Source organism: Phacochoerus africanus, chromosome 1, assembly GCF_016906955.1.
Source record: "Phacochoerus africanus isolate WHEZ1 chromosome 1, ROS_Pafr_v1, whole genome shotgun sequence".
In the NCBI taxonomy this organism is placed as follows: Eukaryota; Metazoa; Chordata; class Mammalia; order Artiodactyla; family Suidae; genus Phacochoerus; species Phacochoerus africanus.
Genome location: NC_062544.1, coordinates 238,116,138 through 238,143,679, shown reverse-complemented (window position 1 = coordinate 238,143,679; position 27,542 = coordinate 238,116,138). Strand labels below are relative to the sequence as shown.

Below are 27,542 nucleotides of genomic sequence, written 5' to 3'. Positions count from 1 at the left end.
ATAAAGATCAGAGAGGAAATCAATAAGTAAACATTCAAAAAACAATAGAAAAAAAATCAATAAAACCAAGAGCTGATTCTTTGAAAAGGTAAACAAAATTGACAAACCTCTGGCCAGACTCACTAAGAAGAAGAGAGAAAAAGCCAAAATAAAAAAAATAAGAAATGAAAAAGGAGAAAGCACAATGTAAACTACGGAAATACAAAAAACCGTAAGAGAATACTATGAACAACTGTATGCGAACAAATCTGACAACCTAGAAGAAATGGACAATTTCCTAGAAAGTTACAGCCTGCCAAAACAGAATCAAGAAGAAATAGATCAACTGAACAGACCAATAACGAGAAATGAAATTGAATATGTCATAAAAAACACTCCCTACAAGTAAAAGTTCAGGACCAGATGGCTTCACAAGCTAATTCTACCAAACATACAAAGAGGAAATTATATCCATCCTCCTTAAACTTTTTCAAAAGGTTGAAGAAGAAGGAACACTCACAAAGACATGCTATGAGGCCACCATCCCCCTAATAGCAAAACCAGACAAAGATACCACTAACAAAGAAAACTATAGACCAATATCTCTGATGAATATAGATGCAAAAATTCTCAACAAAATTTTAGCCTACTGAATCCAACAACATATAAAAAGATCATACACCAGGAGTTCCCGTCATGGCGCAGTGGTTAACGAATCCGACTAGGAACCATGAGGTTGCAGGTTCAATCCCTGCCCTTGCTCAGTGGGTTAATGATCCGGCATTGCCGTGAGCTGTGGAGTAGGCCGCAGATGCAGCTCATATCCCACACTGCTGTGGCTCTGGCATAGGCTGGCAGCTACAGCTCCGATTAGACTCCTAGCCTGGGAACCTCCATATGCCTCGGGAGTGGCCCAAGAAATGGCAAAAAGACAAAAAAAAAAAAAAAAAGATCATACACCATGACCAAGTGGGATTCATCCCAGGTTCACAATAATGGCTCAACATATGCAAATCAAACTCATACATATGAACAAAAGAGAAGTCAAAAACCACATGATCATCTCAATAGAGGCAGAAAAAGCATTTGACAAAGTCCAACATCCATTCATGATCAAAACTCTTACCAATGTGGGGACAGAGGGAACATAACATAATAAAAGCCATTTATGATAAACCCACAGCAAATATAACACACAATGGAGAAACGCTGAAAGTCTTTCCAATAAAATCTGGAACAAGAAAAGGATGCCCACTCTCACCACTGTTATTCAACATAGTATTGGAAGTCCTAGCCACAGCAACCAGACAAACAAAAGAAATAAGAGGGATCCACATTGAAAGAGAAGAGGTAAAATTGTCACTTTATGCAGATGAAATGATACTATATATAGAAAACTCTAATGACTCAACCCAAAATCTACTCGAACTGATCAACAAATTCAACAATGTAGCAGTATATAAGATTCACATTCAGAAATCAGTTGCATTTCTGTATACTAAAAATGAAATATTAGAAAAGGAATACCAAAATATAATACCTTTTAAAAATGGACCCCAAAAGATCAAATACCAAAACAAATGTTGAGCAATCTTCAAAGAAATGGACCAGAAACTTTCAAAAAGATATCTTACTCCAGAAGACAAAAAGGAGGCTACATCAAGAGGTAGGAGGGATGATTATGAGATATAAGCAACCCCATACTTCCTGGGTGGGAAGCCCCACAGACTGGAAAGTAATTGTATCACAGAGACTCACCTACAGGAGTTAAGAGTTCTGAGCCCCACACCAAATTCCCATGCATGGGGATCTGGCACTGGGAGAAAGAGCCCCCAGAGCATCTGGCATTGAAGGCCAGTGGGGCTTGTGCGCAAGAGCCCCACAGGACTAGGGGAAACAGAGACGCCATTCTTAAAAGGCACACACAGACTTTCACATACACTGAGTCCCAGGGCAAAGTCTCCACAGGAATCTTGGGTCAGACCTGACTGCAGTTCTTGGAGGACCTCCTGGGAAAACAGGGGTGAATGTGGCTTGTTGTTGGGGAAGGACACTGGAAGCAAAGCTATTGGGAATATTCATCAGCATGCCATTCTTGGAGGTGGCCATTTTGGGAAAATCTGGCCACACTTAACAATGCTGAGAAGCCCCAGGACAAACAACAATCGAGGTGGGATCAAAGCCCCACTCATCAGTAAACAGGCTGCCCAAATTCCCTCCAAGCACACAGCCACCTCTAATCTCACCCAGAGACAAACCCCACCCACCAGAGGGATAAGCATCAGCTCCACATACCAGTGGGCAGGCATTAGTCCCTCCCCCATCAGGAAGCCTACAGCAAGCCCCTGTACCAACTTCAGCCACAAGGAGGGCAGACGCCAGAAGTAAGAGAGGCTACAACTCTATTGTCTGTAAAAAAGTCACCACACCAAAAACCTATACAAATGAAAAGACAGGGAACTATAACTCAGGTAAGGAGAAAGAAAAAACTCCAGAAAAACAGCTAAGTGATGAGGAGATTCTCAGCCTCCAGGAAAAAGACTTTAGACTGTTGATGCTGAAGATGATGCGAGACATTGGAAATAAACTGGAGGCAAAGATGGGTAACTTTCAGGAAACACAGAGAAAAGAGATACAAGATATAACACTTAAGCAGGAAGAGATGCAAAATACAATAACTGAAATAAAAAATTCATTAGAAGCAGCCAACAGCAGAACACAGGAGGCAGAAGAAGGAATAAGCAATATGGAGGACAGATTAGTGGAAATCACGGATACAGAGCAGAAAAGAGAAAAAAGACAAAACGAATGAAGAGAGTCTCAGAGAACTCTGGGACAATGTTAAATGCACCACCATCTGTATTACAGGGGTGCCAGAAGAAGAGAGAGAGAAAGGGACAGAAAAAATATTCCAAGAAGTAATAGCCGAAAACTTCCCTAACATGGGAAAGGAACCACTCACTCAAATCCAGGAAGTGCAACAAGTACCATATAAAGGAGGAATACCCTGACACACATATTAATCAAACTGACCAAAATTAAAGACAAAGAGAAAACAGTGAAAGCAGCTAGGGAAACAAATAACATACAAGGGAACCCCGATAGGGTTATCAGGAGATTTTTCAGCAGAAACTCTGTAGGCCAGAAGGGAGTGGCATGATATACTTAACACAATGAAAGGAAAAAAAACCTCCAACCAAGATTACTTTACCCAGCAAGGCTCTCATTCAGATTTGAAGGAGAAATCAAAAGATTTACAGATAAGCAAAAGCTAAGAGAATTCAGCAATACTAAACTAGCTTTACAACAAATACTAAAGGAACTTCTCTAGGCAGAAAAGGCCGCAACCAGAAACAAAAATACCACAAGTGACACAGCTCAGAGCAAAGGTATATTTACAGTAAAGATATGAAATCATCCACACACAATTATGCCACCAAAATCAGAAATCATGAAAAGAGGAGGGTACAAGTGCAGGACAGTGGAGACACACTTGCAATTAAGAGACCAACAACTTAAAACAATCTCGTATTATATATATAGACTGTTATAACAAAACTTCAGAATAACTGCAAACCAAAAATCTAATTGATACACAAACAAATAAGAAAAATCAACTCACATACAACACTAAACATAGTCATCAAACCAGAAGAGGAGAGAACAAGAGAAAAAAGGAAGAAAAAAAAGAAACAAAAACAAAATCCAAAGCAATTAATAAAATGGCAATACAAAAATACATATCAATAATGACCTTAAATGTTAATGAACTAAACATCCCAACCAAAAGACATAGACTGCCTGAATGGATACAAAAACAAGACCCATATATATGCTGTCTTCAAGAGGCCCAGTTCACTTCTAGGGACACATACAAATTGAAAGTGAGTGGATGGAAGAAAATATTTCATGCAAACAGGGATCAAAAGAAAGCTGGAGTAACAATACTCATATCAGACAAAATAGACTTTAAAATGAAAAATACTTTAAGGGACAAGGAAGGTCACTACATAATGATCAAAGGATCAACCCAACATAGGTTCACCACAATATACAAGGCAACTGCTAACAACCTTAAAAGGACAAATTGACAATAACACAATAATAAAGTGAGGACTTTAACACCCCACTTACAGCAGTGGACAGATCATCCAGACAGAAAATCAATAAGGAAACAGAGGCCCTGAATGAAGCATTAGAACAGATAGACTTAATAGATATTTATAGGACATTCCATCCAAAAGCAGCAGAATACACATTCATCTCAAGTGCACATGGAGCATTCTGTGGGACTGATCACATTCTGGGCCACAAATCAAGCCTCAGTAACGTTAGGAAAACTGACATCATATCAAACATCTTTTGTGATCACAATGCCATACAACTGGAAATCAACAAGAAAAAAAAAAACTGCAAAAAACACAAACACGTGGAGACTAAACAACATGCTACTAAACAACCAATGGATCACTGAAGAAATCAAAGAGGAAATTAAAAAATACCTAGAAGCAAATGACAACAAAGATAAGACACTCCAAAACCTATGGGATGCAGCAAAAGCCGTTCTAAGAGGAAAGTTTCTAACAATACAAGCTCACCTCAGGAAACAAGAAAAAGCTCAAATAAACATGCTAACTTTATATCTAAAACAGCTCGAGAGAGGACAAGACTATACCTATTATACCTAGAAAATCCTAAAGATACTATCAGAAAACTGTTAAGATCTCATCCATGAATTTTCGAAGTCACAGGATACAAAATTAATACACAGAAATCAATGCATTTATATATATATACTAACAATGAAAGATCAGAAAGAGAAATTAGGGAAACAATCCCATCTACCATCACTTCCCAAAGAATAAAATACCTAGGAGTAAACCTACCTAAAGAGACAAAAGACCTGTACTCTGAAAACCATAAGACGCTAATGAAAGAAATCAAAGATGACACAAATAGATGGAAAGACATACCATACTCTTGGATTGGAAGAGTCAACATTATCAAAATTACTATACTACCCAAAGCAACCCACAGATGAAATGCAAAACATCCTTGGTAATTTGATAGAGATCGCATTGAATCTGTGATTACCAAGGACATTTTTCACAGAACTCGAACAAAATATTTTAAAATTTGTTTGGAAGCACAAAAGACCCAGAATAGCCAAACACACCCTGACAAAGAAAAATAGAGATGGAGGAATCAGGTACCCTGACTTCAGACTATACTACAAAAGCAACAGTCATCAAAACCATATGGTACTGGCACAAAGACAGAAATATAGATCAGTGAAACAGGATAGAAAGCCCAGAAATAAACCCACACACGTACAGTGAGCTAATCTATGATAGGCAAGAATATACAAGGGAGAAAGGACAGATTGTTCAATAAGTGGTGCTGGGAAAACTGGACAGCCACATGGAAAAGAATGAAATTAGAACACTCCCTAACACCAGACACAAAAATAAACTCCAAATGGATTAAAGACCTAGATAGAAGACCAGACACTATAAAGCTCTTAGGGGAAAACAGGCCAAACACTCTCTGACATAAACCACAGCAACATCTTCTCAGATCCACCTCTTAGAGTCATGACAATAAAAACAAAAATAAACAAATGGGACTTAAAAGTTTCTGCACAGCAAAGGAAACCCTAAACAAAACAAAAAGACAACCCACAGAATGCGAGAAAATCTTTGCAAATGAATCAACTCACAAGGGATTCATCTCCAAAATTTATAAACACCTCCTACAGCTCAATACCAAAAAAACAAACAACCTCATTAAAAAATGAGCAGAAGATCTCAACAGACAATTCTCCAAAGAAGACATACAGATGGTCAAAAAACACATGAAAAGATGTTCAACATCACTCATTATTAGAGAAATCCAAATCAAAACCACTATGAGGTACCACCTTACACCAGCCAGAATGGCCAGCATCCAAAAGTCTACAAACAGTAAGTTCTGGAGATGGTGTGGAGAAAAGGGAACCCTAGTACACTGTTGGTGGGATTGTAAATTGGTGCAACCACTGTGGAAAACAGCATGGAGAGTCCTCAGAAAACTGAAAATAGGATTACCATTTGATCCAGCAATCCCACTCCTGGGCCTCTATCCAGAGAAAACCATGACTCGAAAAGACACATCTACTCCAATGTTCATTGCAGCACTATTTGCAATAGCCAAGACTTGGAAACAACCTAAATGCCCGTCAACAGAGGAGTGGATCAATAAGATGTGGTACATATACACAATGGAATATTACTCAGCCATTAAAAGGAATGCCTTTTAATTAAAAGCCATTAAAATGAAATACCAGCATTTTTAGCAACATGGATGGACCTAGAAATTACCATGCTAAGTGAAGTCAGTCAGACAATGAGACACCAGCATCAAATGCTATCACTTACATGTGGGGTCTGAAAAAAAGGACACAGTGAACTTCTTTGCAGAACAAATACTGACTCACAGACTTAGAAAAACTTCTGGTTTCCAAAGGAGACAGGTTGTGGGGGTGGGGGGAATGCTCTAGGGATGTGGGATGGAAATGCTATAAATTTGGGTTATGATGATCATTGTACAACTATAAATGTAATAAATTCATTGAGTAATATAAAAAATAAATAAATTCTTCATAACTCAGTCATTCGCTCTTTCACTCATTCTTTTAATAAAGAATTACTTGAGGAAAAAAAAAGAAAAGAAATAAAGTGAAATACAATAAGACTTTTCTGGTGGCTCAGCAGGTTAAAGATCTGGCATTGACACTGCTATGGCTCAGGTCACTCTGTGGCCTGAGTCACTGCTGTGGTATGAGTTTGATCTCTGGCCCAAGAACTTCCACACGTCACAGGCATGGCCAAAAATAAAATAAAATAAAATAAAATTTTAAAAAATCATAAGAGAATCTTATTAAGAAAAGAAAAGAAAATATATTTGTAGTTCTCTTTTGGCACAACAGACTAAGGATCTGGTATTGTCACTGCAGCAGTTCAGGTCACTGTTGTGGCACAATTCAATTCCTGACACAGAACATGCACATGCCATGGGCAGAACCAAAAAATAAATAAATAATGAGTTCCTGTCACGGCACAGCAGAAGTGAATCTGACTAGGAACCATGAGATTGCAGGTTCGATCCCTGGCCTTGCTCAGTGGGTTAAGGATCCAGCATTGCTGTAAGCTATGGTGTAGGTCACAGACGCGGTTCAGATCCTGCTTTGCTGTGGCTTCGGTATAGGCGGCAAGCAGCTGTTGCTCCAATTCGACCCCTAGCCTGGGAACCTCCATATGTGGATGCGGCCCTAAAAAAATCAAATAAATAAATAAAATATATTCTACAATAAGATTTAAATTTCATATGCAACAACCATGCAGAATAAGGTATTCTTACATTTAAACTGAAGACCCTAACCTCAAAGCATCACTTCAATATATACCAGAAATGAATTAATTTAAAACCTGCAATTATATACTGCAAGAAAACCAATATAAGGGCATTTAGGAAAATAAAAATTCAGTTTAATTAAAATATTTTAACCATTCCAAAGAACACCACATACTTAAAAGAAAATAGTTTTTAATTTACCCTCTGTAAAGGGAGATCCCAGCGTTCTGAGCTTCTGAGTCTAGAGAGTGGTGACTGAACACAAACATCCTCTGGTTTTGCATTTAACATCTTTGTTATCTGAAATGAGAATGAAAAAATACCCAATTTAATTGAAATATAAATAAGAGGTAAATGAGCTGACAGAACTATTATATTACTAGTATTACTATTTTGCTATTAGTTTATAGTTTCAAATTCAGTGCTTAATCTATAAGCAGTTAAATATAATTTTATTAAAAAATATGCCATTTAGGAGTTTTCTTTGTGGCTCAGCATTTAAGAAACTAACTAGGATCCTTGAGGATGTAGGTTCCATCTCTGGCCTTGATCAGTGGGTTAAAGGTCCGGCGCTACCGTGAGCTGTGGTGTAGGTCGTAGACTGCAGCTCAGATCTGGCATTGCTGTGGCTATGGCTGCGGCCAACACGTGCAGCTCCAGTTTGACCTCTAGCCTGGGAACTTCCATATGCTGTGGGTTTGGCCCTTAAAATAAAATAAAATAAAATAAAACAAAATAAAAATTTTTAAAAACCCACCTCATTTAGTTTAAAGGTATTAAATGAAATATTCCAATAAATTCCTAATTATTCTTTTTTTTTTTCTTTTAGGGCTGCACCCACTTGACATATGGAGGTTCCCAGGCTAGGGGTCGAATCGGAGCTACAGCCGCCAGGCCTACACCACAGACACAGCAACACTAGATCCAAGCCACATCTGCGACCTACACCACAGCTCACGGCAGTGCTGGATCTGCAACCCACAGAGCAAGGCCAGAGATCAAACCTGCATCCTCATGGATGCTAGTCAGATTTGCTTCCGCTGAGCCAAGACAGGAACGCTTTCCTAATTATTCTTACTGGCAGTTTTCTTCCCCTTCCAATCTTCCAAATGCTATCTCCAGAGTTCTCTATGACACAAATCTAATTATGGCTACAATCTTAAAATACAACAATGGTGCCCATTACTTACAAATAAAACTTTTAATCTGGGCTCTCTGACATCACCCACACATTACAAATTCTAAACCCCAACGATACTGAAAACTCAGTATTCAACTTCTTCAAACACATATTATACCTCTAGACCTTTGTATGTACTGTGCCTTCAACCCAGAATACTCTTTTTTCTACTTCTTCCTTGTTTAATACTTCAAATTCTGCACAAAATTAATCTCTTCACACAACTATCATTTCCACACCAAGCATTACTTTCTCTGTGTTTTATATTAGTCTTTGGTAATTTATATTACACATATCGTACTATATTATAATTATTTTTCTACATGTTTATCTTGTTCTCCAAACTGGAGGGTTTTTTTTTTTTTTTTTTTTCGCTTTATAGGGCCACACCTGTGGCATATGGAAATCCCTAGGGGTTAAATCAGAGCTGCAGCTGCGAGCCTACACCACAGCCACAGTAATGTTGGATCCGAGCTGTGTCTGCAACCTACACCATAGCTCACAGCAATGCTGGATCCCTTAACCCGCTGAAAAAGGCCAGGGATTGAACCTGAATCCTCATGGATACTAGTCAGGCATGTTACTGCTGAGCCACAATGGGAACTCCACTGTGGAGGTCTTAAAGAGAGTGTTCTAGGAGTTCTCGTCGTGGCGCAGTGGTTAACGAATCCAACTAGGAACCATGAGGTTGCGGGTTCGATCCCTGCCCTTGCTCAGTGGGTGAAGGTTCCAGCGTTGCCGTTAGCTGTGGTGTAGGTCGCAGACGCGGCTCGGATCCGGCGTTGCTGTGGCTCTGGCATAGGCCGGTGGCTACAGCTCCGATTCGACCCCTAGCCTGGGAAACTCCATATGCCGCCAGAGTGGCCCAAGAAATGGCAAAAAGACAAAAAAAAAAAAAGAGAGTGTTCTAACTTAGTCACCTTTATATCACCAAAGTGTATGACTCAAGATATATTCTAATAAATAAATGAATGAATGGATGGACTATAGCCACAAGTTAGAAATCATTCGCTTAGAACTAAAATAATTTAACTCACATTATAAATGATGGTTAAGAATCAAGCTTAGCTTTTATATATTATGTAACATTATACAATATATAATGAGCACTATATCAACTACAACCAATAACAACCATAAAATGATTTCAACGAAAGTAAAGCTTAAATTAGGAGGATAAAATTAATTTCAAGGAAGGGTATCTCACCTATTTTATTTCATTAACACCTCAGTTAATCTCAGGCACTAGTAATGTCAATTATTTATATCTGATCTATATAAAAAGGTCTCTTTATAATTCTTCATCTCCAAAAACAATATTATCTCTAAGCCAATCATTTCCTTCATATTCTTAACTAGGAAACAATAGTTTTCTCAGTAAGTCATACAAGGGCTTCAGGCTGCTCAACGCCTATGGATCCTTTGGGAGTAGGCTATTTAGCCTACTTAGGTACTGTGACATACTGTATTTTCCAAAGATGGCCATATCAATATTCCACAACCTACATGCTCTTCTCACAAGGTGACACTGACGAGCTCTCTAACATCAGGTACAATCTATATTCCTTCCTCTTGAATCTGGGCAGGCCTGTGACTTCCATAGCTAGATCACAGAAAGGCAACAAATATAGGTAAACTGCTTCAGTCTAGCTCTCACCAACCTGTCGGTTCTCCCCTTCTTCCTCCCTTTTTTTCCTCTCCCTCAGTCTCCCAGTAAACATGCCTTGGGGGCCCTAGGTGAAAAAATCTTGGATACCCAGAGGCCGAGGTGCTACAGAGATCACATGGGAAGGCCAAAAAGTATAGATATACACCAAGATAATGAGTCTTCCCAACACAGGTATCAAGATAGATAAGTGAGGAGTTCCTGCTGTAGCTCAGGGGGTTAAGAATCCAACTAGTATCCATGAGGATGCAGTTCAATCCCTCGCCTCCCTCAGTGCGTTAAAGGGTCCCATATTGCCATGAGCTGAGGTGTAGATCGCAGACATGACTCAGATCTGGCATTGCTGTGGCTGTGGATTAGGCTGGCTCTGGTGTGATCCCTGGCCTGGAATCTTCCATATGTCATGGTTGTGGCCCTAAACAGACAAAAAAAAAAAAAGGTAAGTGAGTGAGTGATCTTTTAAGATGACTGAAGGCACTAGCTTTCAAGCAAAAAATAAGTTTACACTACTAAGTTCTGGAGTAACTTGTTATACCACCCCAGTAATAAACTAAAAAGATACGAAGTTCAAACTTGAAGGACAGCAACTAATATTTTAAAAAGAGGTGGGCAGAGATGTTGAGTATTTTGTAAAATGAATATCTTATAAAAGATGCTAATGTCTTTTGTGGGAGATTTTATATTTTTTTACAGTAATTAGTTTTTATTATTTTACCTATGAGTAGCTTAGACTCAACCTTAAAAAATTATTTACCCTGCAGTTCCCATTGCAGCTCAGCAGGTTAAGAGTAATCTGATGTAGTCTCCATGAGGACGCGGATTCCATCCCTGGACTCACTCAGTGAGTTAAGGATCCAGCATCGCTGCAAGCTATGGCATTGGTTGCAAATGTGGCTTGAATCCAGTGTGGCTGTGTCTGTGGCCTAGGCCTCAGTTTCAGTCCAATTCGACCCCTAGCCTGGGAACTTACATATGCCACATATACAGCCACAAAAAGAATTATTTACCCTAATAAGTATTCATGTATAATTCCATTAAAATGGACAAAAAAAACCATAATCTACCCTATTTTCAAAAAGAGCAGCTCTCTATACCCCCCAAAAGTATAGACATACAAAATATGGAAATTTATTAACACTCTAAACAAGGAGTTCCCATTGTGGTACAGCAGAAACAAGTCCAAATAATAATCATGAGGTTGCAGTTTCAATCCCTGGCCTTGTTCAGTGGGTTAAGGATCCAGCGTTGCTGTTGAGCTGTGGGGTAGGTCCCAGACACGGCTCAGATCCTGTTTCGCTGTGGCTGTGGCATAGGCCAGCATCTATAGCTCCGATTCGACCCCTAGCCTGGAAACTTCCATATGCCATGGGTGCAGCTCTAAAAAAAGTAATAATAATAACCATCTAAACAAGCATTAGTAGGTTTGAAAAGCAGAGTTCCCGTCATGGCTCAGTGGTTAACGAATCCGACTAGGAACTATGAGGTTGCAAGTTCGATCCCTGGCCTTGCTCAGTCGGTTAATGATCCAGCATTGCTATGAGCTGTGGTGCAGGTCACAGACATGGCCCAGATCTGGCGCTGCTGTGGCTGTGGTGTAGGCTGGCAGCTGTAGCTCTGATTAGACCCCCTAGCCTGGGAACCTCCATATGCTGTGGGAGCAGCCCTAGAAAAGGCAAAAAGACCAAAAAAAAAAAAAAAAAGGTTTGTAAAGCAAAGTACAACTGACCCTTGAACAACTCAGGAGTTTGAGGTACTAATCCAGGTACATCTGAAATTTTGAATAACTCTATAATCAGCCCTTCATATCCATAGTTCCACATCCCTCAGGTCCAACCAACCATGGATTGTACAGCACTATTTATATTTTAAAATTCCACATGTAGGAGTTCCTGTCGTGGCTCAGTGTTTAATGAATCTGACTAGGAACCATGAGGTTGCAGGTTCAATCCCTGGCCTTGCTCAGTGGGTTAAGGATCTGGCATTGCCATGAGCTGTGGTGTAGGTTGCAAATGCAGCTCGTATCTCGTGTTGCTGTGGCTCTGGCGTAGGCCGGTGGCTACAGCTCCGATTCAACCCCTAGCCTGGGAACCTCCATGTGCTGTGGGTGCAGCCCTATAAAGATGAAAAAAAAATACATATATATATATATATTCAGAAGAATAATTAATGATATAAGAAATTATTTCCAATACAAGTAGAAAAGAAACTCATATACATAGAATAATCTCTCACTTATAAGGAAAAAAAATCCATGTATAGAAAACAAATTTGAAAGGATATGCACAAAAATGTTTAATAGTGATTATATGAATGCTGATGTAAGGGGTGATTTTTATTTTTCAGTAGGAAAACCATGCAATAATTAAAGGCAAGAAAAAAATAAACATTTGAAGATCAAAAAAACTTCTGCTGCAGCTTACTGGTCAATAAATTATAGACTTAAACCTCTTAGTCTAATACTGTACATGTGTGACAAGTCTATTTCCAGTACATGGTCTCAACTGTATACTATCAACCAAGATTCTAAGCCACTAATGATTTTGCAAGGCCTATAATTCCATTACAAGAATCAGAATGGACTCCTAATACTTCCAAGTATTTTCAACAGTCTCCTAATACTTTTAAGATTTTAATCTTTAAGGCAGAAATGAGTTCTAAATCCCCTCTACTTCAAACTACACTTGAATACCTTGACAAAATTCTAACAATTTCTCAAAAACAAAGCTCAAGATTTGATTCCGCTGCGCCACAATGGGAACTCCCCCCAAACTCTTAATTTAGCCAAGCCCTTCTATTTTCTCTTTCATAACCATAAATTTGTTCTCTAAATTTGTGAATCTGTTTATGTTTTATAAGTTTATTTGTATCATTTTTTAGGTTCCACATATAAGTGACATCATATGGTATTTGTCTTTCTCTGACACACTTCACTTAGTATGATAATCTCTAAGTCCATCCATGATGCTACAAATGGTATTATTTCATTATTTTTTATGGCTGAATAATATTCCATTATATACATGTACCACATCTTCTTTAACATTCCTCTGTCGATGGACATTTAGGGAGCTTCCAGGTCTTGGCTATTGTTAATAGCACTGCAGTGAACACTGAGATGCATGTATCCTTTTGAGTTACGGATTTCTCCAGATGGATGCTCAGAAATGGGATCGCTGGATCATACAGTAGCTCTATTTTTAGCTTTTTAAGGAATTTCCACACTGTTCTCCATATTGGCTGCACCAATTTACATTCCCACCAACAGCGTACAGGGATTTCTTTTTCTCCACATACTCTCCAGCATTTATTGTTAGTAGACTTGTTGATAATGACCATTCTAACCAGTGTGAGGTGACACCTCACTGCAGTTTTGATTTGCATTTCTCTAAGAATTACTGGTGCTGAGCATCTTTTCATGTCTTTTGGCCATCTGTCTGTCTTCACTGGAGAAATGTGTACTCCAATCTTCTGGCCATTTTTTGATTGGGTTGTTTGGGTTTTCTTGGTATAGAGCAGAAGTTGTTTATGTATTTGGAGATTAATCCTTTGTCAGCCACTACATATGAAAATATTTTTTCCCATTCTGTGGATTGTCTTTTCATTTTGTTTATGGTTTCTGTACTGTGCTAAAGCTTTTCAATTTAATTAGGTCAATGTTTTTATTTTTCGTTTTATTTCATTACTCTAGGAGGTGGATCAAAAAAAGATATTTCTGGGAGTTCCCGTCGTGGCGCAGTGGTTAACGAATTCGACTAGGAACCATGAGGTTGCGGGTTCGGTCCCTGCCCTTGCTCAGTGGGTTAACGATCCGGCGTTGCCGTGAGCTGTGGTGTAGGTTGCAGACGTGGCTCAGATCCTGCGTTGCTGTGGCTCTGGCATAGGCCGGTGGCTACAGCTCCGATTGGACCCCTAGCCTGGGAACCTCCATATGCCGCTGGAGCGGCCCAAGAAATAGCAAAAAAAAAAAAAAAGATATATCTGGAGTTCCCATTGTGGCACAGCAGAAATGAATCTGACTAGTAACCATGATGCAGGTTTAATCTCTGGCCTCAACCAGTGGGTTAAGGATCCCGCATTGCCGTGTAGGTCGCAGACGTGGCTCACCTTTGGCATTGCTGTGGCTGTGGTGTAGGCCAGGGCTGCAGCTCTGATTCAACCCATAGCCTGAGAACTTCCACATGCCAGGGGTATGGCCCTAAAAAGCCCAAAAAAAAGATATTGCTATGGAGTTCCCATTGTGCCTCAGTGGTAATGAACCTAACCAGTATCCATGAGGACAGGGGTTCAATCCCTGGCCCTGCTCAATGGGTTAAGGACTCAGCAGTGCTGTGAGCTGTGGTGTAGGTCACAGACACAGCTCGGATCTGGTGTTGCTGTGGCTATAGCGTAGGCTCCAATTTGACCCCTAGCCTGGGAACTTCCATATGTTGCAGGTACAGCCCTAAAATGACAATAAAAGAAAAATTAAAAAAAAAAAAGATATTGCTGGGATTCTCCTGGTGACCTAGTGATTAAGAGTTCAGCTGCTGTGGCTCGGGTTCATTCCTGAATGAAATTCTTTCATTCTTTTACATAACATATGCTCAATAAACTGCTCAACTATTATTAATACAGAACTTTAGAATCTCTTCACTTTATTTGTTAAGATTCTACATAGACATAAAACTATTATTCAAGGAAAAAATTTGGAGTCTACTCATAGGTATGGCTATGACTTACCAAGGAAGAATAAAAGTTTTGTTTTTCAGTTTTCAGTATCAACCTCCCCATGTATAATCAAAGACTATGGATCTACCCATTATGAGAATTCAAAGTGTTTACACTCTTATTCCACATCTATCTATAGATATAAGCCTTGAACTAATCTATTTCCAGCTCCTATCAAAAGGCCAGGAATAATTTAGTAGAGAATGATGTTAATAATCACCATGATGTAGCTACAAGAATAATAACTGCAGTACTGTTTAAAAATTTTTAACTGGGAGTTCCTGCTGTGGCCCAGCAGAAACAAACCCAACTAGTCACCACAAGGTGGTGGGTTCAATCCCTGGTCTCGCTCAGTGGGTTAAGAATCCAGCATTTCCATGAGCTGTGGTGTAGGTCTCAGACACATCTCGGGTCCTTTATTGCTGTGGCTGTGGCATAGGCCAGCAGGTGTAGCTCCAATTTGACCCCTAGCCTGGGAACCTCCATATGTCATGTGTGTGGCCCTAAAAAGTTAAAAAAAAAAATTAACTGAGAACAATTCAAAAATAAAATAAAGGGATAGTGGTTAAATTAACTGTGATACAGGGAGTTCCCGTCATGACTCAGTGGTTAACGAATCCGACTAGGAACCATGAGGTTGTGGGTTCTATCCCTGGCCTTGCTCAGTGGGTTAAGGATCCGGCGTTGCCATGAGCTGTGGTGTAGGTCGCAGATACGGCTCAGATCCTGAGTTGCTGTGGCTCTGGCATAGGCCGGCAGCTACAGCTCCGATTAGACCCCTAGCCTGGGAACCTCCATATGCCATAGGAGCAGCCCCAGAAAAGGCAAAAAGACAAAAAAAAAAAAAATTAACTATGATACATCCCTATGGGGAATATAATGTAGCCATTAAAAACATTTACTGCTGCTTCTCTGGTACTTATACCTAGCATAGTGTCTACTACATGTTAAGTACCCAATAAATATCTACTGAGCAATGCTTTTATTTGGTTTCAGAAAATGATATTCACAATATATAGTTAAGTAGAAAAAGTATATTACAAAACAGCATTTTGTGGGTTTTCTTTTTCTTTTTATAGCCACACCTGAAGCATATGGAAGATCCCGGATTGGAGGTTGAATTGGAGCCACAGCTGAGGACTACACCATAGCCACGGCAACACCATATCCAAGCCACATCTGTGACCCACACCGAGACTTGCATCAACAACAGATCCTTAACCCACTGAGCAGGGCCAGGAAGCAAACCCACATCCTCATGGATACTAGTCAGATTTGTAATCTGCTGAGCCACAACAGGAACTCTTCTTCCCCTTCTTTGTTCCACAAAATGTACCAAATTAAAGTCTCTTCTGTGTGTAATTAGAATGCTTCAAAGAGGGAGTTCCCTTCATGGTGCAGCAGAAATGAATCCAACTAGGAACCATGAGGTTGCAGGTTCGATCCCTGGCCTCGCTCAGTGGATTAAGGATCTAGCGTTGCCATTAGCTGTGGTGTAGGTCGCAGACATGGCTGGGATCTGGCCTTGCTGTGTCTGCGGTATAGGCCAACAGCCATAGCTCCCATTGGACCCCTAGCCTGGAAACCTCCATATGCCACAGGTGTGGCCCTAAAAAGCAAAAAAACTAGAAGAAAAAAAAATTACTTCAAAGAAAACTCTAATAATTATAATGCAGATCAAGGTACCATGGCCTTTAAATCACAAAATTCTACAGGTTAAAAAGATGATCCTTCTAAAAACAGATTCATTAATTAGAATACACCATTCCCCTCAAAAAACACTAACTAGTTAAGAATTTACAATATTTTCTTTAAAATTTTATTAAAAAGACAAATACTAAAATACTTTCAACATTAGTAACTCTAAGGATAATGGAAAGGGTTAAGAGTAAAACTAGTACCTACCTTATGTAACTCCGAAGATGAAGACTTTTTCCTTTTTCCTTCTGTGATGATTTCTACAAAGACATGGTAAAAACTGTCATTTAATATTAAATGAGATAAACAGTATAAAAAAATAAATCCTTCCACAGCCATCTTTTCTTTTAAATTAACTTGTTAGATTTACAATTTACATTGATACACTTTACTAACATAAAGATCAAAAAGTAATCCGAAGAACAGCAGATTCTCACCAAATGTCTCAATTAAATAATATAAATGATGACAAAGTGAAAAAAGGGAAACTTGGTTCTAAGAACTAAATAAGAAATTCCCTGGCAAAAGTCCTAGTATCCAATAGGTATCTGATAATGTGTTGGTTGAACCACAAGACCAGATAAATTCCTATAATGGGTTGGGGCAGAGGGAGTTGAGCAAAAGGTGAGGGCTACATATTCAAGCATCTACACAATGAAAACAGCTTAAGTCTTTCCTCACCAACACTTTTCAGACTTCCTGTGGTATTTTCCTTTATGATTCTCTCATTCAGTCAGCAAATATTTACTGAATGTCATCATTTGCCTGGCACTGGACTAGCCAGTGAGTACAGTATAGAGAGCAAATTTAAAATAGTCTAAGTCTTCCTGGAACTTACAATTCACTGAAATACATTAAAACTTCATAATAAAAATGAATGGTAGAGGAGTTCCCATTGTGGCGCAGCAGAAACAAATCCAACTAGGAACCAAGAGGTTGTGGGTTCGATCCCTGGCCTTGCTCAGTGGGTTAAGGATTCAGCATTGCCATGAGGTGTAGGTCACAGACACCACTCGGATCTGGCATTGCTGTGGCTATGGTGTAGGCTGACAGCTGTAGCTCCAATTAGACCCCTAGCCTGGGAACCTCCATATGCCACAAGTGTGGTCCTAAAAAGCAAAAAAAATGAATGGTAGAGAACCAGACGGTCACCTATTTAGAACAAACCCACCACTTCAATTCAGTGGGAAAGGGATGATCTCTTCTGTAAGTAGTGCTGGAGCAATGTGATAACCAATGGGATAAATGAATATAAACATCACACTATATATAAAAATTACTTGTAAATGGATCACAGATTTAAATGTTAAAGATAAATAAAGCTTCTAGAATAGAAATGAAGGAGAAACCCTCATGACCTTGGGATAGGCAAGGATATCTCAAACAAGATTCAAGTAGTAATAGAGTTCCCATTATGACTCAGCAGAAACGAATCTGACTAGCATCCATGAGGACTCTGGTTTGATCCCTGGTCTTGCTCAGTGGGTTACGGAGCTGGTTTTGCCCATGAGCTGTGGTGTATACTGCAGACTTGGCTCTGATACTGCATTGCTATGGCTGGGGTGTAGGCTGGCAGCTATAGCTCTGATTTGACCCCTAGCCTGGGAGACTTCATATGCCACCAGTGCGGCCCTAAAAAGACAAAAAAAAAAAAAAGATTCAAGTTGTATTAACCATAAAGGAAAAAATTAATAAACTCAACTTCATTAAAATTAAAAACTTCTATTCACCAAACCTCTTCACTGAGAAGGCAAACCACAGATGGAGGAAGATTATTAATAATGCATATATTTACATACAGGATGGTGAGCACAGTTACTAATACTGTATAATAGATATATCTGTCAAAGGACTCATAACAAGAACATATAAAAAGAGCTCCTATAAAGCAAAGGCAATGACAACCCAATCTTCAAAATGGGCAAAAGTCTTAAATAGGCGCTTCATAAAAAACACTGTCCAAATGGCCAATAAACATGAAAATGTGTTCAATTTCATTATTATTAGGGAAATGCAAACTAAAATGGCAATAGAATATCATTACACAGCCCTTAGAAAGGGTAAAGTTTAAAAGACTCAGAGTTCCTATTGTGACACAGTGGGTTAAGAATCTGACTGCAAAAGCCTGGGTTGCTACAGAGGTGCAGGTTCAATCCCCAACCCAGTGCAGTGGGTTAAAAGATCCAGCATTGCCTCAGCTGTGGCATAGATCACAGTTGTGCCTCAGATTCAATCCCTGGCCCAGGAACTGCCAAATATAAGTAAGAAAGTAAGTAAGTAAGAAAATAAGTAAGTAAATAAATAAATAAAAAAAATTAAAGGACTGACAAAACCAAGTGTTGCTAGGAGACTAGAATTCTTGTATACTGCTGGCAGGAGTGTAAATGAATACATCTACTTTGCCAGTATTTACTAAAGTTAGACACCTGCCTACTCAAGGTCCAACACTACATTTCTAGATACTTAACCAAGAGAAATGAGTGTCTATTGCCACCAAAAGATACATATAAAATGTTAAGTTATCTTTGTTCTTATTAGTCAAAAACTAAAAACAATCCAAAGTCCATCAACAGGAACATGGATAAACCTTTTCATACAATGAAAAACTATACAGTAATAAAAAAATAAATTACAGCTATGCACAACATGAATACATGTCACAGACATTATGTTCTACCAGATGCAGAAGAATATATGATTCTCTTTATATAGAATTCAAGAACAGGTAAAACAAATCTATGATACTAGTTAGGGCAGTACAACTACCCAAGGAGGGAAGGCTATTAACTGGGACTGGAAACATCCTGTATCTTCATCTAGGTGATAATTATAGAGGTAAATGTATAAAAGTATAGAAAGTTATTAAACTAAAGATATGTGCACTGTGCTGTATCTATTACCTCAACTTAAAAATTAAAAAACTTCTATGGAGTTCACACTTTTGGCACTGTGGGTTAAGAATTGCAGCAACTCAGGTCACTGTGAAGGCATGGGTTCCATCCCTGGCCCAGCTCAGTGGGTTAAGGGATCCAGTGTTGCCACAGCTGCAACGCAGGTCACAGCTGAGGCTCAGCTTCCATCCTTAGCCCAGGAACTTCCATATGCTGTGGGTGTGGCCATAAAAAAATTTTTTTAATTTAAAGGAAATGAGACTAAGATGGTGGAGTAGAAGGACTGGAGCTCACCTTCTCTCATAAAAGCAACAAAATTGCAACCAACTGCTATTTGACCAAATAGACTTCCAACTATCAAAAAAGATAAACTACTCCAGAAAACAAAAAGGAGGCCACATCAAGATGGTAGGAGGGGCGATTACCCTATATAAGCAACCCCATACCCTCCAGGTGGGCAGCCTACAAACGGGAAAGTAACTGTATCAGAGACTCACCTACAGGAGTGAGAGTTCTGAGCCCCATGTCAGATGCTCACCCCTAGGGATCTGGCACTGTGAGAAGGAGCCCCCAGAGAATTTGCACTTAAGGCCAGTGGGTTTGGTGCTCAGGAGCTCCACGTGACTGGGGGAAACAGAGACCCCATTCTTGAAAGGCACACACAGGCTTTCATGAGCACTGGGTCCCAGGGCAAAACAGAGACTTCATAGCAATCTGGATCAGACCTGGCTGCAGTTCTTAAGAGGATCTCCTGGGAAAAGAGGGGGTGACTCTGGCTCATTGTGCGGGAAGGACTTTGGAGGAAAAGGTCTCAGGAATAATCATCAGCATGTGCTCCTCTAGAGGTGGCAATTTTGGAAAAATCTGAGAAGCCCCAGGACAAACAATAATCTAAGTAAAATCATACCCCACCCACCAGCAAACAGGTTGCCTAAGGACGCCCCCTCCCCCAGGCACACAGCCACCTGGAGTCTCACCCAGAGACAAAGCCCCACCCACCAGAGGGATAAGAATCAGCTCCACCTACCAGTGGACAGGCACCAGTCCCTCTCATCAGGAAGCTTACAGCAAGCCCCAGTACCAACTTCAGCCACAAGGGGGGCAGACATCAGAAGCAAGAGAGGCTACAACTCTACTGTTTGCAAAAAGGAGACCACACCAAAAATCTATACAAAATGAAAAGGCAGATAATTATGACTCAGATAAGGGAGCAAGAAAAAAAAAAAACAGAAAAACAGCTAAGTGATCTAGAGATTATTAAACTCAGTGAAAAAGACTTTAGACTGAAGATAACGAAGATGATTCAAGATCTTGGTAATAAACTGGAGGCTCGCAAACTCATTCTATGAGGCCATCGTCACCCTGATACCAAAACCAGACAAAGATACCACAAAAAAAGAAAATTTCAGGCCAATTTCACTGATGAACATAGATGCAAAAATTCTCAACAAAATACTAGCAAATGGAATCCAACAATACATTAAAAGGATTGTACATCATGATCAAGTGGGATTTATCTCAGGGATGCAAGGATTCTTCAGTATCCACAAATCGACCAGTGTGATACACCACATTAACAAATTGAAGAATAAAAGCTATATGATCCTCTCAATAGATGCAGAAAAAGCCTTTGACAAAATCTAACACCCATTTTTGATAAAAAAAAAAAACAAACCTTCAGGAAGCAGGCATAGAGGGAACCTACCTCAACATAATAAAGGCCATATATAACAAGCCCACAGCTAACATCATTCTCAATGGTGAAAAGCTGAAAGAATTCCCACTAAGATCAGGAATAAGACAATGATGTTTGCTCTTGCCACTATTCAACATAGTTTTGGAAGTTTAGCCATAGCAATCAGAGAAATAAATAAATAATAAAAGGAATTCAAATTGGAAAAGAAGTAAAACTATCACTATCTGCACATGACATGATACTATACCTACAGAATCCTAAAGACTGTACCAGAGGAGTTCCTGTCGTGGCACGGTGGTTAATGAATCTGACTAGGAACCATGAGGCTGCAGGTTTGATCCCTGGCCTTGCTCAGTGGGTTAAGGATCTGGAGTTGCTGTGAGCTGTGGTGTAGGTCGCAGACACGGCTCGGATCCCACGTTGCTGTAGCTCTGGCATAGGCCGGCAGCTACAGCTCCAATTGGACTCCTAGCCTGGGAACCTCCATGTGCCACAGGAGAAGCCCTAAAAAAGGCAAAAGACAAAAAAAAAAAAAAGACTGTACCAGAAAACAGAGCTCATCAGTGAATTTGGTAAAGCTGCAGGGTACAAAATTAATACACAGAAATTGACTGCATTTCTATATACTAACAACTAAAGATCAGAAAGAGAAATTAGGGAAACACTCCCATTTACCATTGCATCAAAGAGAATAAAACACCTTGGAATAAACTTCCTTAAAGAGACAAAAGACCTGTACTCTGAAAACTCTAAGATGCCGATGAGAAAATCAAAGATGACACAAACAGATGGAAAGACATACTATGCCTTTGGGTTGGAAAAATCAATATTGTCAAAATGACTATACTACCCAAGATAACCTACAAATTCAATGCAATCCCTATCAAATTACCAAGGACAGTTTTCACAGAACTTGAACAATATATTTTAAAGTTTGTTTGGAAGCACAAAAGATCCAGAACAGCCAAAAGCATCCTGAAAAAGAAAAATGGAGTTGAAGGAATCAGGCTCCCTGGCTTCAGACTATACTAAAAAGCAACAGTTATCAAAACAGTATGGTACTGGCACAAAGACAGAAATATAGATCAGTGGAACAGGATAGAAAGCCCAGAATTAAACCCACACACCTACAGTCAACTTATCTATGACAAAGAAGGCAAGAATATACAGCGGACAAAAGACAGCCCCTTCAATAAGTGGTGCTGGAAAAACTGAACAGCTACATGTAAAAGAATGAAATTAGAACACTTCTGGGAGTTTCCATCATGGTGCAGCAGAAATGAATCTAACTAGGAACTGTGAGGTTGAAGGTTCAATTCCAGGCCTCACTCAGTGGGGTTAAGGATCTGGCGATGCCATGAACTGTGGTGTAGGTCGCAGACATGGCTCAGATCCTGCATTGCTGTCGCTGTGGGGTAGGCCAGCAGCTGTAGCTCCGATTAGACCCCTAGCCTGGGAACCTCCATATGCCATAGCTGGGGCCCTAAAAAGCAAAAAAAAAAAAAAAAGAAAAGAAAAGAGCATTTCCCAACACCATACACAAAAATAAACTCAAAATGGATTAACGACCTAAATATAAGACCAGACACTATAAAACTCTTAGAAGAAAACACTTAGAGGCTAAACACTCTCTGACATAAACCAGAGCAATATCTTCTCAGATCCACCTCCTAGAATAATGACAATAAAATCAAAAATAAACAAATGGGACCTAATTAACCTTAAAAGTTTTACACAGAAAAGGAAACACTAAATGAAATGAAAAGACAACCCACAAAATGGGAGAAAGTATTTGCAAATGGAGCAACTGACAAGGGACTAATCTCCAAAATATATGAAAACATTCTATAGCTCAATACCAAAATAATAAACAACCCCCAAAAAAATGGGCAGAAGATATAAACAGACACTTCTCCAAAGACATAGAGATGGCCAACAAACACATGAAAAGATGTTCAAGGGAGTTCCTGTCATGGTTTATAAAAACACTTAAGCTGGAGTTCCTATCATGGCATAGCAGAAATGAATCCAACTAGTACTCCATGAGGATGCCAGTTCGGTCCCTGGCCTCAGTCAGTGGGTTAAGGATCCAGCGTTGCCATGAGCTCAGATCATGGGACTGATGCTGCTCAGATCTGGCACTGCCACAGCTATAGTGTAGGCCAGCAGCTGCAGCTCAGATGCAACCCCTGACCTGGGAACTTCCATATGCCACAAGTTCGGCCCTAAAAAGCAAAAAAATAAAAATAAAAAATAATAGTAATTACCATTGCCAGGCACTATGCTAAGTACTTTACACAAATTATTTTATTTAACCCTTACAAAAGCCTTTTGAGTTCAGTAATGGTATTACCTCTCTTTTATAAATGAAGAATCTAGCTTTGAAAATAATTTGCCCAAGGTCATCATGTTAATCCATCACTGGTCTGATTCCAGAGGTGGTAATCTTAACCAGTACATTCTAGGCATGCTAGATAACACAGGGATATAAAATGAGTTAAGACAGTCTCTGTCATAGAGTTAAGTTTAACAGCAGAGATTAAACAACTCGGCCAACTAGAATAAATGATGGAATCTGATAAATATATAAAAGGCAAAGACCCATGGAAGTTCAGAAATGGTGTACTTTTATCCGCCTCCTTCGCACAGTAGGCAGAGCATCAGTCTCATAATCAGAAATGGTGTACTTTTGAAGTATGAGTTAATTAGGACAGTTCTTGGAAAGATACAAGTGAACTGGGCTGAAGTAAGTTTTATTTATTTATTTATTTATTTTTGGCTTTTTGCCTTTTCTAGGGCCACACCCATGGCATATGGAAGTTCCCAGACTAAGAGTCTAATTGGAGCTGTAGCTGCCAACCCTACGCCACAGCCACAACAACGCGGGATCCTTAACCCACTGAGCAAGGCTAGGGATTGAACCCCCAACCTCATGGTTCTAGTCGGATTCGTTAACCACTGAGCCATGACGGGAACTCCTGAAGTAAGTTTTAGATAAGCAGAAATGGAGGCAGGGCAGTGCAAAGCTAGGTGCAGCCAAGTAGGCTATCTATAGGTACAGATGATGAAGCAGCCCATATTAGCCAGCCTCCTAAATTACTGCAGACTCATGTTAGAGCTATCTATCTGAGAGGCAGGTTTGAGACAGCACCATTACAGCAAAGTTCCAGTCTGGATCTTTAGAGCTACACAATCCTATCCACAATTCAATCCTTCTGTTACCATATCCCTTTCATCTACTTTCAATCTGCTGCCTCCCATCATAAGTGCTGGGAACCACATTCACCACCCTAGATGTCAATCCCTATAGTTTATTACATTGCTACTCTCTCATCTCAGGTAATTCCACTGTACCCTTTTCACAAACATTCTTTTTTTTTTAACTTAACATGTCTTTTTAATATTGTTTTTGTTTTGTTTTCTATATATTGAGCTAAAGTTGTTGTTTACATTCCTTTCTCTCTCTTTGCTAGCCCACCAAATTCTCTTCCAAGGTCAATACAATTTTCTTAAATTCTGAACCTTTTCCTTGAACATTTCCTCCACCTTTGTTTAACTGAATCTTTTTTATTACATAAATTTTATATGTCTATAGCTTTTTATTGACTACACTATTTTTTTTGCATTTTTTTTTCTTTTTACGGCCACACCTGCAGCATATGGAAGTTCCCAGGCTGGGAGTGGACCAGAACTATAGCTGCTGGCCTACACCACAGCCATGCAACACAGGATCTAAGCAGCATCTGTGACCCACACCACATCTTGCAGCAATGCTGGATCCTTAACCCACTGAGCAAGGCCAGGGATCAAACCCACATCCTCACAGACTCTATGTCAGGTTCCTAACCCCTTGAGCCACAACAGGAACTCCAACTACACTTTTTTGTTTTTTTGTTTTTTGTCTTTTCTAGAGCCGCACCCTCAGCATATGGAGGTTCCCAGGCTACGGATCTAATTGGAGCTACAGCTGCCAGCCTACACCAGAGCCACAGCAACACAGGATCCTAGCCTCATTTGGGACCTACACCACAGCTCACGGCAACGCTGGATCCTTAACCCACTGAGTGAGGCCAGGGACTGAACTGGCAACCTCATGGTTCCTAGTCGGATTCATTTCCACTGTGCAATGACGAGAACTCCTACACTATTTTTTAAGGCTCTCTCAAGAAGATTCTTCTCTCAAGAAGATTCTCCTCTCAAGAAGATTCTTCTCTCACTTATTAAAAATGGGGGGTGGGGAGTGGTTCCCTGGTGGTCTAGTGTTTAGGACTCAGCACTTTCACTCCTGGATCCTGGGTTCAAGCCCTGGTCTGGCAACTGAGATCCCACATTGAGCTGCTACAAACCATGGCCAAAACAACAACTGGGTAGGAATTAACAATTTCCTTCCACCAACACCACTTCCATCTTGATTGCAATAATTCCTGTTAAAATTCCCATAAATCCTATGTATTACTACCTCACCCATATTTATAATTGCTATGTACTGACCCTCTCCAATGTTCCTAAAATATTCTGATACTAGATTCATAGTTTTACACTCTATCATTAAACTCTGCCATCTTACTGAAGCTCCAAAATTTCCATAAATCAATTCACTCAATGATTCATCATAATTTTCTCTATTCCAACAACCTATACATCACATCTCCATTTCAGCAACATGCATTTATGAATGGATTTAATAGTGTCACACTTCTCAAGTTCACAAATGTGAACCTCTCATTCTACAACATACTGTCCTTTGACCCTTCCATTTTCTCAAAATGAACCCATATTTTATCCCCACATCTTATAATACCCTTTAACCCTAAATAAAACTAAATTCTTCTCTTTTCCTCCAAATTCTTGCTCCCAAATTGCTTAGCAATGCTAAAGAAAGTCACATAATTGTAGTAACCAGAACCGTGACTATCTACAGACTCACACTTGTTTTTTTTGTTTGTTTGTTTTCTTTTTAGGGCTGTACCTGTGGCATATGGAAGTTTCCAGGCTAGGGGCTGGCATATACCAAAGCCACAGCAACTCGAGATCCGAGCTGCACCTACACCACAGCTCATGGCAACGCTGGGTCCTTAACCCACTGAGTGGGATCAGGGATCAAACCTGAGTCCTCGTGGATACCAGTCGGGTTCGTTACCACTAAGCCACCACGGGAACTCCTCACACTTGTTTTAACAAGGACTTTTTCAAATAGTTCTTTTATTCATCCATAATTGACCTCCTACTCTAGTTTGAGCTCCCAATACCAGCTGAAAGTCCTCTTTCTCAAAAAGTGACCTTGACTCTTATTTCACTTAGAAGCTATGATTGCAATATCCTTAACTTCTCAAAATTTTTATCTTTATCCATCTTCCCTCTTTTCTGACAGTCTTAAACTGTCCTTTGATTCCATCTTCCCCCATCTCTTTTAGGACCACACCCTATCAATTATCTCCTACACTGACCCCTTTCCCCTCCATAGCAAGCTGATGTTTATAGTCTTTTTTAAAAAAGACCTTTCTAATTTCATCAAGCTTGTTCCAGAAATCTCCTTTCTTCCACATCTCATTGTCTGTTTCTTCACCACCACTCATTAATTCAGCCTTTTGAAATATGGCTTTTGTCCCTACCACTCAGTGAGAAATAAAGTGACCTCTTAATTGCCAAATTCAACTTCCTCATACTACTTTAACTCTCTGATTTACATTGCTTTTCACTTTCCTCTCTTGCTTTCCAAACCTATCAGAGTCCTAATCTGCCAATTGTTTTTTTACCAATGTCTCGACCTGTTTGAAATTAAATATATGTAATTCAAGACTTTTCTCACCCTATACTCTTTTTGTGTGCATTTCTACCCATTCCAATGACTTCAACTAGCATCGCTGGAATAGTTTTATCACTATTAACTGTAGATTCTGATTTTGAAATTCAGTTATGATTCATTAGACTTAATGCAAAATATGCAGACATTCCCTGGGCGTACTGAAAAAAGAAAAGTGTTATCATAGGACACTAAATCCTCAAGAAGAAACTAGGGGAGGAGGGGAGAGTTTCAAAACTAAGTTTGAAAAACACTGCATGTTCAGTCACTCTCTTGGAGAAGCAAAATGTATAGCAGCACAGCAAAAGCTCTGAAAAAATCCTGCAGTAAATAAATTTTTTTTATAACCACAGTTGTCACATTTGTCCATGAAACATGTTTTCTCCCAAGTGAGGCTCACTAACATCATATGACAGTGAAAGAGGTTAAAATTATATATTTTGTAATCCGAAAGACCAGGTTTTGAATCCTGGCTCTACCTCTTTATTTTATTGCTAACAGTTGCTTACCCTCCCTAAATTTCAGGCTCC

The 27,542-nt window shown here is 39.6% G+C and overlaps 1 protein-coding gene across 5 annotated transcripts in view; it reads right to left on the bottom strand.

Moving 5' to 3' along the window:
- The window catches only part of SENP7 (SUMO specific peptidase 7), a 157,450-nt gene that overhangs the window by 126,450 nt on the left and 3,458 nt on the right, over positions 1-27,542 (bottom strand). For all 5 annotated transcript variants that reach the window (XR_007136604.1, XM_047793366.1, XM_047793375.1 and 2 more), the window contains exons 2-3: positions 16,830-16,882; positions 7,573-7,671 (exon numbers count right to left, since the gene is read on the bottom strand). Coding sequence is in view for 4 of the 5 variants with exons in the window: in XM_047793366.1 (XP_047649322.1) it covers positions 7,573-7,671; positions 16,830-16,882 (152 nt within the window). In the remaining variant the exon portion in view is untranslated. The remainder of the gene's footprint in view (positions 1-7,572; positions 7,672-16,829; positions 16,883-27,542) is intronic.